The sequence below is a fragment of the Danio rerio genome, chromosome 7 (genome assembly GCF_049306965.1).
Source record: "Danio rerio strain Tuebingen ecotype United States chromosome 7, GRCz12tu, whole genome shotgun sequence".
NCBI lineage: Eukaryota > Metazoa > Chordata > Actinopteri > Cypriniformes > Danionidae > Danio > Danio rerio.
The window spans coordinates 22,868,403-22,883,134 of NC_133182.1; the positions used below are offsets into that span (position 1 = coordinate 22,868,403).

At 38.9% G+C, this 14,732-nt stretch overlaps 1 protein-coding gene across 1 annotated transcript in view; it reads left to right on the top strand.

Moving 5' to 3' along the window:
- Window positions 1–13,756, top strand: part of clcn5b (chloride channel, voltage-sensitive 5b) — a 49,204-nt gene extending 35,448 nt beyond the window's left edge. The window contains exons 12-13 of the mRNA XM_680670.8: window positions 2,998–3,214; window positions 10,345–13,756. Coding sequence (XP_685762.3) covers window positions 2,998–3,214; window positions 10,345–10,435 — 308 coding nt within the window. The 3' untranslated portion in view covers window positions 10,436–13,756. The remainder of the gene's footprint in view (window positions 1–2,997; window positions 3,215–10,344) is intronic.
- Window positions 13,757–14,732: the final 976 nt, after the last annotated feature.

Below are 14,732 nucleotides of genomic sequence, written 5' to 3' on the forward strand. Positions count from 1 at the left end.
CAACTCTTCATTAATAAATTACACTACATAATATAGTAACTTAGTAACTATCAATGAACTAATAGTAATTACCGTGGTATACTTTAGCTTTTACTACAGAAAACTACGCACACACACGTAGTGTGTAAATGCACACACACACACACACACACACACACACACACACACACACACACACACACACACACACACACACACACACACACACACACACGTACATGCATACATACATACATATATATATACATACATACATATACATATATATACATACACACACACACACACACACACACACACACACACACACACACACACATATATATATATATATATATATATATATATATATATATATATATATATATTAGGGATGTAACGGTATCAGAATTTCACGGTACGGTAATACCTCGGTATGAATGTCACGGTACGGTATTTATTGAATCATTTACAGGAAAAAAAAAACTTTTGAAAATACTCCCAAAAAAGTGCCAAAAGTGTCAATGACATACAAATTAGCCATCTATCTGTAAGCTTTGAAACAGGAACTTCAATTTTAATAACAAAAAATTATTAAACCATGTAAAAAAATAAAGTTTCAATTTAGTATTGTTAAAAACTCATCACATTCAACATTTAATCACTCACTTAGATAGAGATGGGTTTAAAGGAAAATTATCATATAACTATAATCTGGTAAAAGCTGGTATCTCTGAGTATTTACAATGTCCCCTGCAACAGAAAAAAACCCTCTCATTTGGGACTGAGGATTCTGGGACAAGAGAGATATGACTTGGCCCATGTTGACAGCAGTGGGGTAACGTTGTGCATTGTCTTTCCCCCACTTGAGAGGACAAACCATGAGTGAGATAGAGATCTCTTTGCGGTACAAGTCAATGTCTGCATCAATCTGAACAGTGTGCTGTGTTTCTGCAGTCCCCATGACTGTTATTAGTCGTATTCCCCAACTTGCAGGCACGTGCACACATAGGGCTCAACCTGTGCAGTGCACATGCCCTTTTTAGTCTTGGATAGAAAATGCCCTTCCAAAACGATCAAAAGTGCCCCCGCGACGCGACACAACCTCCGTCCAGTCCAGCCCTTCAGTAGGCGCGCGATAACACCTCTCTTGAGTATGCGCGCTCAACCCCCCCTCGGCGCTTTACAATACGCGCGCCACAACACAGCTGATCAGAACGCGCGCGACAGCACCGCTATTCAGCACGCGCGCGGCGACAACACCCGCTTTAGGTTCGATCATGTCCATCTTTTTTTCATCTCCGCTACTAGCAGCACACTCCATTTCCGCATTACTGGATCTGTAGCGACAACAGACCGCAAAGGATTATGGCCACGCCGGGGCTGATGGGAAATGAAGTTCCAGCTACCTCCCGTTCGCTTCATTCGCCTGAGCAAATTTTCTCAGAAGACCTATAGTTTTACCGAGTCATGCGACTTCGGTAATATCGAAAAAATTTAATATTGCGGTATGACGGTATTTACAATACCGTTACATCCCTAATATATATATATATATATATATATATATATATATATATATATATATATATCTCATTTCGACATGATTTCTCATGTTAGCCTAACTTATTGGTGATGTCAATGAACAATTAACAGAGCGAGAGGTGGCAGTAACGCACCAAAAGGTTTATTAAACACCGTAAAACAGGAGGAAGAAATCGTCATTCTCACCATCATATAGATTTACTTTCATCGGCTAGACACCGGCCTCACAGCTCCGTAAATGTCGGTGCCGTCACTTATTGATCTGCGATTGGTAAATGTTGCTTGGGTGGACACTACTGTACTGCTTGACTAATAAAACAGCTTAGCTACTTCCCAACACTGCTGTTATTATTATTATTATTGTGTAATATGATTTATCGAAATTGAACTTGTCATGAAATAGCCATAAGTTGCTGATGTGGCAATAAATAAATAAACTTAAAAATTTGTTTTTCTTAATCAATAAGATAAATAAAAGTTTTAATTAATATTTTAGATTATTAAGAATAACCGAAGAACTATTTACACAGTCAATTAATATGACCCCAATCCATTTTTTTTACTCATTTGTAACACAGATTGGATAAGTTCCATTGCCATCTAAACAGGAAATAAAAATGGATTTGGATATTTCGAGATGGGTTTTAGGCCTGGAAATAAATTTAATATAAATGAAATACATGAGCCAATGCGACTAGGTATGTGGCGAGAGATCATTCGGGAAATCAATTCTCTATAGTTTCTGAAATCTTCAAAATGCATCGCTTTTCACTCTTGAATCAGTTCTTTGCTTAGTTTTTACAGCAGAAGAAGCTGAAGGCTAGTTTGTCAAATGCACTTGAAGAAGAGTGCATGTGGGTTCCACACCAGGAGATTAATGTAAACACAGCTCGCTATTAGCACTCTTGTATTCCGCTTGTATCTTTTCTAACAGTTATGATAGTTTTGCTAACAATTATAGTTAGTGGTATTTTTCAGCAATTGGAGGCAAACAGAGTAAGGCTGTTTGTGTGAAAAATTGCTCACAGACCAGCATGACATCAGTTTGACTTGGGAGTCTCACAAACCAGCCAACTGACTGATACAACCAACCACAGTCTCTGAACAGTTCCCAACCCCCTGACATTTAAGGAGATCAAGTTGTGCCTGAGGATATCTCCGTTTCTTGCTACTAACTGTTTCAAACCAAACTGTTGCATATCTGTCAAAAAGTACCGCTGAGATCTTGTCAGTATGGCGCCTTGTAAGTGCAACTTTGTTTCCTCCTTGGCTGATTAGAAAGCTGTGTACCCTGACCAAAGTGTTTTGGAGCAGTCAGCCAATCAGATTGGAGCCAGTGATTTCAGCCAGTTCTTGCCAGTGTTGTGTGCAATATGATGTTTTGTGAGCGGTCTGTGGGCTGCAACAGAGGTTGTGCCAATTAACCTTTTACGTAGTTTCTCCAAGTAAATGTCCTATTTTCTTTTGTTTTAGAAAATGCACGGCGGCATCAGGAGGGTGTGGTGAGTGTATCTGCAGTCCTGTTTACAGAATGTGATCCACCCGCGTCCCCAAATGCTCCTCCTGCGGTCAAACTGCGCAGTATTCTGGACCTCAGCCCCTTCACGGTCACCGTGCATACGCCAATGGAGATCGTGGTGGACATCTTCCGCAAACTCGGCCTGCGGCAGTGCCTTGTCACTCAAAATGGGTGAGTGTGAATGTGTGTCTTGTGTGGCCCATTTAAAGCAATGGATGAGATGCAGGGTTACTAAATTTATTCAGTTTTCTGCCACAATAAAAACAAAATAGGGCTGTTTTTTTTCTTCTTCCCAATAACTGGACTAAGGAGCAAACATTTCAGCATTCAAGTCTCCTTTAAGGCTGTATGAATGCAGTTCAAATGAAGTATGTTCGTATATTCATAGTATTTCAAAAATAGTATGCGAGAAATACCTAGATGATCTACTACTTCTGGTAAGATTCTGTAGTGTGCATCCAATGGATGCTACGCTATCCTATAGTGCCACCTGAGACAATTTATGAATTGACATGGTTAGGTAAGGTGATATTGATGGCGGATGTAGTATGTCCGAGCTCCATTCATACTCACATTCATACTACATAGATATGAAGCCAGATCAGTTTCACAAATAATACGTTTGCAAAAATAAAACTCAAAATAAAATCGAAATACGAATCATAAATGCGCAAATTCGTAAATTCAAAACTCGATTCATGAATGTGTATATCCAATTCTTAAATTCATAACACAATTTGTGAATTCACAGGTAAAAATATAAATATTTCCTTAATTTTATGAATTGTGTTTTGAATTTAAGAAATGTATTTGCGTTGTATGTTGAATTTACAAATTGGATCTGTGTATTTATGAATCCAGTTCTGAATATACTAATTGGATTTGTAAATTTATGAATCCTGTTTTGAATTTACGAATGAGATTTGCTTGTTTATGAATCATGTTTTGAATTCACGAATTGGATTTCGGCATTTATGAATCGTGTTTTGAATTTACGAATTGGATTTCGGCATTTATGAATTGTGTTTTGAATTTACGAATTGGATTTGTGCATTCATGATTTGTGTCTTAATTATGAATTAGATTTGTGCGTTTATGAATCGTGTTTTGAAGTCACCAATTGGATTTGTGCATTCATGAATTAGATTTTGAATTACCTAATTTTATTTGTGCATCTATGAATTGCATTTTAAAATTATGAATTGGATTTGTGCGTTTATGAATCGTGTTTTGAAATCACCAATTAGATTTGGGTATTTATTAATTGTGTTTTAAATTTACGAATTGGATTATTTAATTTATAAATCACTTTTTTAATTTACGAATTGGAGTTGCACATTTATGAATCGCATTTAGAATTTCCTAAATAAATTTTGTAAATGTGAATTGTGAATTGTAAATTTTTTATTTTTGAGACTGATCTGGCTTCATATATAGAGCATACTTTTTTTAACAGTCATTTAATAAATTCAAATTCAATTGTTGTACCTACTCGAGCAATATCGAGTGCAGTCAAAATGTTAAAGGAAACTATATTAAGATTTTCATGCCTGGAGATATTACTTAACATGATTTCTAGCTTTCTCCCCAGTACTTCTTTTGTTTTTTTCAGTTATTGTAGATTTTCCAAGACACATTATACAGACAGTTGTGTTGTTGCCAATCTTTCACAAGCAATTATTCAACCTCTGTCGTCCAACAGACCCATACAGTATCTTGTTTTGCGGTTGCCCATTGGCTATTATAGAAAGGCTGAACTAATCATGAATACAATCATCCAATTTAAAATTCCAAATATATAATATGTTTGATATGATAGGGAGGCCAATGTGAACAGATTGTGAGGTTTAGGATTTGATCTGTAAGTGCCTTACATTACCAGATAAGCTGTGCTGTACATAATGTTCTGGACATCTTTTTGTCCGATTTTGTCAGGAGGGATTAATTGTGTTAAATCCCCTGTAGTGTGAGCCCAGATTTACTGTATATTTGTTTGCTATACTTAAGTGATTCTCAAACAGGAGCCAGAGCCCACTAGAGAGCGCAAGATGACCCAAAAACCTTTAAAATAAGATTAAAAACCGCTTTAAACCAGCTAAAAACCATTGTGTTTTAAATGTCTTGTGCTTTGTTATTATAAAAGTACCAGCAAAATTCTGGCGGGTTTTCTTATTTCATACTCTGTTGGATTCGCATGTTTTTGTGATGTTGCTACCCACATTTTCAAATTTCAGAATAGTCATTCATGAGGTTTTACCACAGTTTAAGTGGAACCTTGATGGTTGTTTAAGATTTGCTGTGTTAGAAGTTTGTTTGAGAATAGAGCTGTTGTATCCACGTTGCAGTTTAGATTACATTTGTTAAACAGTGTTTAAGTATGCGCCAATCCAAGCAGGAGGGCTTCCCCAGCTGAGCCTTTGTTCCTCCCAAGAGTTTCTCTGCATCGACCACTTCATAAACATCTTGAGGGGTTTTTCCTCAATGCTCTCACTCACTAGCCACTTAGAAACAATATGTATTGTGAATGACGTTACACAAATAAATAAACCAAACCAAGATATGCACAGAACATCATATGTAGCATTGACTTCATAGAACAATCACAGCACCTTTTTTCGCCTTAAATTCAATATTTAAGGGATAGTTCACACAAAAAATTCAAATTCTGCAATCTTTAATTACTTTTTTTTTTGCTCTAAAGAGAAGATATTTTGAAGAATGTTGGAAACCTGTAACCATTGATTTCAACATACAATTTTTTTTCCTGCTATGGATGACAGTGGTTAAAAAGTTTAATTGATTAGATCACCCCAAAATTAACATTTTAGTCTACATGTCATTCAAGACCCTTAAGAAAAATGGTTACCCTTTCTTTGAAGCTCATGCTTGTGAATAACCATAAACAAAGTTATAATTAATTATAATTATTTATACCAATTTAGAAATGTATCTGTAAAGACATATTAATATATAACTCAATAATATATTATAGCTACATTTGCAGTGCATCTGAAAAATAATCAAAGCGCTTCACTTTTTCCACATTTTTTTATGTCACAGCCTTATTCCAAAATGGATTAAATTCATTTATTTCCTTAAAATTCTACACACATTACCCCATGATGACAATGTGAAAAAATGATTATTTGAAATTGCTGCAAATTTTTTACGAATAAAAAAACCTGAAAAATCACATGTACATAATCGTCACAGCCTTTGCTCAATACTTTGTTGATGCATCTTTGGCAGAAATTACAGCCTCAAGTCTTTTAAATATGATGCCACAAGCTTGGCACACCTGTCTTTGGGAATTTTTGCCCATTGCTCTTTGCAGTACCTCTCAAAGCTCTATCAGACTGGATAGGAAGCAAAGGTGTACAGCTATTTTGGGATCTCTCCAGAGATGTTCAATAGGATTTAGGTCGGGCTCTGGCTGGACCACTCAAGGACATTCACAACAAGACATTTGCAACAATTAAAAAAAAATGTTTCGTAATGCCATCCATACATTTCATGCATCCAAACACATACAGTAGTAATACACTAACAAAAGTAGATTTTTTTTTTTTTTTATTTAATTTACATTTACATTTACATTTAGTCATTTAGCAGACGCTTTTATCCAAAGCGACTTACAAATGAGGACAAGGAAGCAATTTACACAACTATAAGAGCAACAATGAATAAGTACTAAAGGCAAGTTTCAGGTCTGTAAAGTCTAAGAAGGGAAGTGTTAGTAGTTTTTTTTTTTTTTTTTTTTTTTTTTTTTGTTCAGTTAGTTAGTGTGATATTCAAAGAGGCAATTGCAGATTAGGAAGTGAAGTGGAGACTAAATAGTTGAGTTTTTAGTCGTTTCTTGAAAATAGCGAGTGACTCTGCTGTTCTGATGCAGTTAGGGAGTTCATTCCACCAACTGGGCAGATTGATCGTGAGCGTTCGCGAAAGTGATTTTTTCCCTCTTTGGGATGGAACCACGAGGCGACGTTCATTCACAGAACGCAAGTTTCTGGAGGGCACATAGATCTGCAGAAGTGAGTGCAGATAAGAAGGTGCTAGGCCAGAAGTCACTTTGTAGGCAAACATCAGAGTTTTGAATTTGATGCGAGCAGCAACTGGCAGCCAGTGCAAACGGACTAGCAGCGGAGTGACATGTGCTCGTTTAGGTTCATTGAAGACAACTCGTGCTGCTGCATTCTGGAGCAGTTGAAGAGGCTTGATAGAGTTAGCTGGAAGCCCAGCTAGTAGAGAGTTGCAGTAATCCAGTTTGGAGAGAACAAGAGCTTGAACAAGGAGTTGAGCTGCATGTTCAGATAAGAAGGGTCGGATCTTTCTGATGTTATAGAGTGCAAATCTGCACGATCGAGCAGTTCTAGAAATGTGGTTAGAGAAGTTTAGTTGGTCATCAATCGTTACTCCAAGGCTTTTCACCATTTTGGATGCCGTAATGGTTGCCCCATCCATCTGGATTGAAAAGTTATGGTGTAGAGTCGGGTTGGCAGAAACTACAAGCATTTCCGTTTTTGCGTGGTTCAGCTGAAGATGATGATCTTTCATCCAGTGTGAAATATCCAACAGGCAGGCTGAGATACGAGCTGGAACCGAGGGATCATCAGGATGAAAAGAGAGGTATAGCTGGGTATCATCAGCATAGCAGTGGTAGGAGAATCCATGTCTCTGGATGACTGGTCCTAGAGATGATGTGTAGATGGAGAAGAGAAGTGGCCCAAGAACAGAGCCTTGAGGTACCCCAGTGTTTAGATGCTGTAGGTTGGACACCTCTCCCCTCCAAGACACCCTGAATGACCTGTCAGAGAGGTAAGATCTGAACCATTGTATAACAGTGCCCGCAACGCCCAGTGACTCAAGCGTAGATAGCAGGATCTGGTGGTTGACAGTGTCAAAAGCAGCTGACAAGTCCAGCAAAATGAGGACTGATGATTTAGAGTCTGCTTTAGCCAGTCTGAGATCCTCCACGACCGAGAGCAGGGCAGTCTCAGTTGAGTGGCCTTTCTTAAAGCCGGATTGCTTGTTGTCCATGAGATTGTTTTGAGTAAGAAAGTCCAGGACTTGATTGAACACTACTTTCTCCAGAATCTTGGCCATGAATGGAAGCAGGGATACTGGTCTGTAGTTTTCAAGTAGTGTATGGTCCAGGTTGGGTTTCTTTAGCAGTGGGGTTACCCTAGGCTGCTTAAATGTAGTGGGGAATAAACCAGAGTCAAGAGATGTGTTAATTATGTGAGTCAGTGTTGGTATGACTGCAGGAGAGATGGCTTGCAAGAGATGAGAGGGAATGGGATCGAGTGGACAGGTGGTTGCATGGCTAGATAGCACAAGTTTGGACACCTCAGACTCAGAGAGCTGAGAAAAAGAGGTGAGTGTGTGTGGTGTTGGTGTTGTATCTTGCGTGTTTGTTGTAGGTGCAGCAAATTGAGCACTGATTTTTGCAGTTTTGGTGCAGAAGAATGTAGCAAAGTCATCAGTAGTAAGTGTGGAGGATGCGGGTGGAGGAGGAGGATAGAGGAGGGAGGAAAATGTTTTAAAAAGTAGGCGAGGATTAGTGGCATTGTTGATTTTCAGACGGTAATACGTCTGCTTTGCAGAAGTAACCTCAGCTGAGAAAGAGGACAGAAGAGTTTGGTATGTTAAGAGATGTGCAGGATTTTTAGTTTTCCGCCAAATTCTCTCCGCAGCCCGAAGTTTTGAGCGATGCTCACGGAGAGCATCCGAGAGCCAGGGTGCAGGAGGACTGGCACGGGCTGGCCTGGATGCAAGAGGACATAATCGGTCTAGACATGATGCTAGTGTGGAGCAGAGTGTATTAGTGGCACTGTTCGAATCAAGTGCAGTGAGTTTGCGAGATGGAGGAAGAGAGTCTGAAACAATGGTGGATAGTCTATTGGGTGAGAGAGATCGTAGGTTTCTGAGAAAGGTAACCAGTATTGGAGTGTGTGGCGGCTCAGGAGTAATGTGGATGTTGAGAGACATCTTCATTAATCAGATCTCACTGAGAGATTTATACATCTTCATTGAAAGTCTCCTTAAAGTTTCAAGTCTTTGTCTTCAGAGAACACTTAATTGCTTTATATTATGTAACAGTGTTTTTTCGGTGGCAAGGTGGCTCAGTGGTTAGCTCTGTCACCTTACAGCAAGAAGGTAGCTGGGTTGAGTACATGTGCTATAGGTGAATTAGGTAAACAAAATTGGCCTGTGTGTCTGTCTGTGTCTGTCTGTGTCTGTCTGTGTCTGTCTGTGTCTGTCTGTGTCTGTCTGTGTCTGTCTGTGTCTGTGTCTGTGTCTATGTCTGCGTGTGCGTGTGTGTGTGTAAATGCAAGAGTGTATCAGTGTTTCCCAGTACTAGGTTGCATCCGCTGCATAAAACATATGTTGGAATAGTTGACGGTGCATTCCGCTGTGGCGACGCCTGATAAATAAGGGACTAAGCTGTAAGAAAATAAATGAACATAGTCTTTAATGACATTTAAAACGTTCGTTAACAAACAAAAACAGCTCAACAAGAGCAAACCTCAATGGTCTTTGCTGTGTGACATTCTACAATCAACTCCACTGGTTCTCGTGCATCATCAAGCATTCACAATGTTTTTCGGTTAATAATATTCTAAATGAATCATATAAAGTGGTTGTGTCACTTCAGAAGACTTGGATTTCATTTCTCAGTTTTCCTCCTTCATCTCTTTACATTTTGTTAAACAGTATTTCAGTGAAGAAACCCAAATCTCAGGGATTTGATTAAAAACATTTGCCGTCCACTGAATAACACTCTTAAGGGTTTGGAAATACATGAAGGTGAGTAGATGACTGCAGACCTAATTTTTTGGCGTGAAGTGTTTTTCTTTAAGTTTCCACAAAGGTCCTTTCTTATAAGAGCGCTCACTACCATATTTGTTCAAAACAGCTGAAGCTGATTCTCTCTGCAGTTGTTTTGCCTTTTAAAGTGTGTGTGTGTGTTAATCATCTCCCGATGTCTAGCGGATCAGCATGGCTGTTGGTCTTTCTCAGTCCTTGTGATCCTCCCTTCAAGTCTATCAAGCACAATAAAAGGAAATGACATCATATAAAACGAGAGAGAACTCTGGAAACACACACACGCACTCTTTGTACACATGGCCTTGAAACTTGATGCAAACATGGTGATTCTCATGCATATGCTAAGCAGGACCATCTGTTCATTAGGTTTTTTTCTTTGATATGTATGACTTGACAGATCAGCAATTTGAATTAATTAATGGCAAGAATCACTTTTCTCACACTCTTATGATGTTTTTTATTTTATTTTTTAGGCGTTTGCTGGGAATCATCACTAAAAAGGACATTCTTAAGCACATGGCGCAGATGGCTAACAGAGACCCGGATTCAATCCTCTTCAACTGAAGACTCTCAGGATTGGACAGAGAGGACACACTCACTAACACACACACACACACACACACACACACACACACACACACACACACACACACACCGAGGACTAAACTATCATGTGGTTAGTGTGTGTGTGTGTGTGTGTGTGTGTGTGTGTGTGTGTGTGTGTGTATGTTTGTGTGTGTTTGTGTGTCTTGCTGAGGTACTGTTATAGAGTGGTGTGAAAGTGGCCCAAGGCAGCTTATCGTTACTCCAGAACTGGACATGTTTAGACAAGAGCTGTTTAGCCTGTCTGGAGGCCAGAGGGACGTATATAATGTGAGGAATACTGTCCTCTCACACCTGTGAACCTATTGGGCCAAATCTCAGCTTTTGCCATCAGAACTTACTGAATGTGGACCAGCTCTGATTCCTGCCAAGACTTATATTTTTGGGATCAACAATTTTTTGGGGTGGCTCTATGTTCATTTATTTGAATGTAAAGTATTCTTAAGATGGTTACAAGGCTCTTGGGCTGGTCTTAGTTGCTGGTTTTGCACATATACAAAGCTGGGAGACCAACTGCGATAGTTTAACAAGGATAGTTCACCCAAAATTGAAAACACTTCTTCTTTTCTTGCTGATTTTTCCAATTTTTTTTTATTTTATAGCATTTTCGCTATACCTTAGATGTGTGTGGCTACTTTTTTCAAAATTCTTCAAAATATTTACTAACAAAAAATATCTATCCAACAAGAATGTTTGGAATTACTTGAGGATGAGCAGATGGGGCATACATCTAAACTTCTGAACAAACCATTTCTTTGAAGATGGTCTTTCAGGTTGATCTGGGTTACTGGTTTTAGACATTTACCAGGTAACGAGACCAGCTAGCCAAGATCCTCTTAAACCAAGGTCAGCAAAACGAGTAGATTAAGCTATTTTTTTAACAGGGATTCCATCCCTGGAGTGACGTCTGATCTCGAGAGGAACTTCAGAAGGGTGAGAACATTCCTCTGATGATCTGGGGAACGTGCGCTCATGGTGTCTTGTCTGAACCTGCGTGTGTCGAGTGATCCCTGTGGGAAGATGTCTTCTTGAAGTGCGCTGAAATTTGGTGCATCATGTTCAAAAGTCAGAGAGGCGCCTAGTCTTACCTGTTTGAGAGGGTTTAAATGTACTAAAGAATCTAAATATAGTCTAAATGTACATTTTGGAGGCATGCTTCAACCAAAAATACTTAATATTTCCTCAATCTCAAGAGGTTCCAAACTTTTATGGGTTTCTATCTTCTATTGAACACTAAAGAAGCTCTTATAAAGAAAGATGAAATTGTAAACTTTCCTTTCATAGAAGGGAAAGCTAATACTATTGAAGTCGATGGTTACAGGTTTGAATCATTCTGCAAAGTATCTCCTTTAGTGTTCAATACAAGTAAGAAACTCAAACAGGTTTGGAATAAGTTGAGGGTGAATACATGATGAGAGAATTTTCAGTTTTGGATGAACTATCCCTTTATCTTAAATTAAATAAAGTGAGTTTTGATATTATGACAAAAGGTGCCTTAAAGGATGTAACCAAATCTGTAGTCGTTTACTAAACCTGTTTGACTCTGTCTTCAGTGGAACACACACAGTTTGGGTGCCAACATTCTCTGAAATCTTTCCATTTGTGTTCTGCAGAAGTAAGAAAGTGCCTTTGGGTGCCTTCGGTAGTTCATATTAAGTTAAAATGCCCTGGTTCTACCTCTGTCTCTCTCTTGCTTAGTCTAACAAGGGGCTTATGTTTTTTCCAATTTTCACTCTGCTCCCCAAATGAATCAGTCTGTAGTTTCTGTTTGCTCCCAGCAAGAGGCACTGTCTCCCAGATTGACCAATCTGGACATTCTGCACCATCTGATTGATTCTTGGCTCGCTTTTCTCTCTGGGTGTGTTGCGGTATTCTCTCATGTCATTACATTAGGGACTTTTTCATGCTCATATTGAGCACCTGGACCATTCAGCGCAGTCTTTAGAGATGCGAATCCACTCGTCTGTCCATCATCCTCGCTCGTCTTTCCTATGTAACCGCAACCGTCGTCCTCAAGCAACCTCTGTAAAGCATCTTTCGGCACCTCCCTTGTTTGGCTGTGAGGATCCGATCATGACATAACGAGATCCTCCCTGTAATGAAAGGCTAAACTTGTATGCAGACCCCTTCTTTGGCATGGTCACTTGACTTTTTTTTTTTTTTTTTTTTTTTGTTAATGTAGAAAAACCCTCCACCCTTTAGTTTTTTTGCTCCCTGCAATGGCATTTGGGTTGTTTATAGCCTATTAATGGCATTCAACTCTTTTCATGCCAGGTCTAAACTCTGACTCTTTCCCGGCTCGCCGTAATTCCCGGGAGCTGGAACTCGGGCAGGGAGGTCTTGCAGGGCTATTGTTCCCATTCGCTCCTGCTCGTCTGGGCTCCCGGTCGCCAGGATGTCCCCCGACAAGCACCGGCACACAGTCCCGACCGCCTTCCACTCTTAGACTTTTTCCGGTCCCGTCTTTAAACAACGGCACAATTATAATAGAGCAGAGGAAAAAAGAAATTCTTGCACTCTGATTACTGAAAGAAAAGGTGTTTGTGTGGGGGCCCGTAGGAGAGATTATGCTTTTCTCTTTTGCCCTGCTAAGGAAAACATGGGAATATGGGAGGAGGGAGAGGAGAAAAGGTTAATTAAACAGTGTTCAGTGGTCAGTGGAAGGATCGTTTCACAAAGGTCTCCTCTGTGTCACACGGTGGGGTTATTGGAGAGTCTTGGCACGGAGGACTTTCACTCATTCCTGCAATCCGGGTGGGTGCTGAGCCTCTTTGCACTGTAACCCAAGCCTTGATTGGTGCAGAAGGAGCTGAGCCAGGACCGGGACCAAATGAAATGTTGTAATGTAAAACAGGACCTCCTACGTTCTTATCTGGAGAACCTGGACTTCCACTTCTCAACTCAGGGAGGCAAACAAACAGCATGTAAACAGCTGTTTAGTTGGCATTTGTACGCAAACAGCCGGTTTAGGGATGAGGACAAATGCTAAACCTGAGTAAACGGGCGTCAGCGAGTGTGTTTACGACGTATATCTGAAGAAACCTGTGATTTTTCTCACCAAAAAAAGAAAGGTGATGCTGTTATTGCTAAAATAATTTATTCCAAAGCACTCCTCGGAGATAAAGAGTTTGTCTCTTTTTATTGTTGATAAGAGATGTTAACTGTAATATGTATTTATTTTGCACAGATTATGTTTTCTATTGCAGTATTTGTACGTGATCGATTTCCGTCACATTGTCAAAGGAGCGTTTGTTCATTTGAATAAATCCAAAATGCAGACTATATCCATCTGGAGGTCATATGGCTTGCGTTTATAGCTCAGATGTATAAAGAATCACTTGTGGGTTTAAATTCTTCATATTTTTTTTAAATTATCTTGCATAATCAAAGTATTAAGGACATTAAAATTCCAGAAACATGAGCATTTTATTCAGTGAAATCTCAAATGGTTCTGGTGGCTGTCGAAGCAGCCCCACACTGGTTTGTGTTAAATGTGGTATTTGAAGGAAATTGCTGAGGGTCTCTTAAAACACCGCAGGATTGTGGGGAGAGTCTTATTTGATATTGCCTCTGAACGCTGACTTTCTCTCACCTTTTGAAGGCCATCGTTTTTAATAATGTTTTTTTGCTACTTTTTTATCACGAATGTTTACTTTTGAAAACCCCCAAATGCTGCTTGAAGTTGCAACAGTGTGAATTTATTTGTTTCTGGTTTTGTTTTGTTTGAGGAGATTGTTCACAGATGATTTAGAGTAAAATTGTATGTGAGTCTTTGAACGAGTCACACACCCTCATAATTCTTTGGTTCAGGTTAATTTTACTTTATTAGTTGTGTTTTGCTAAAAACAGGCATCACAATTATGTACTTGCGGTTGTAAGTTTAGAACAAACTATAAAAGCGAGGATTAAACTTTGGCACATTACTTCTCCTGTGGAGATTATGCTTTAAAGCTCAAGCCAAGTCTTCTGCAACTGATCGAAAGAGACAAAAAGCTTATAAAGACCACATATGTAAAAATTGCAGCTTATTGTAATGTTATTTACTATTTATTTGTAATGATATTACAATTGAGATGTTGGCCTATGAATTAAAACTTAATCTTCACTTGCTAAATACTGTTAATGAAATCGGTGTTGACTAAATAACTGTTGATGTAAATATTTGACAAAAAGATCAATTTGACAATCTACTGTGTTTTAAGTTTTAGAGTTTTTTTTTTTAGCAAAAATTAATTGTAAAAACTCATATTTTACATTT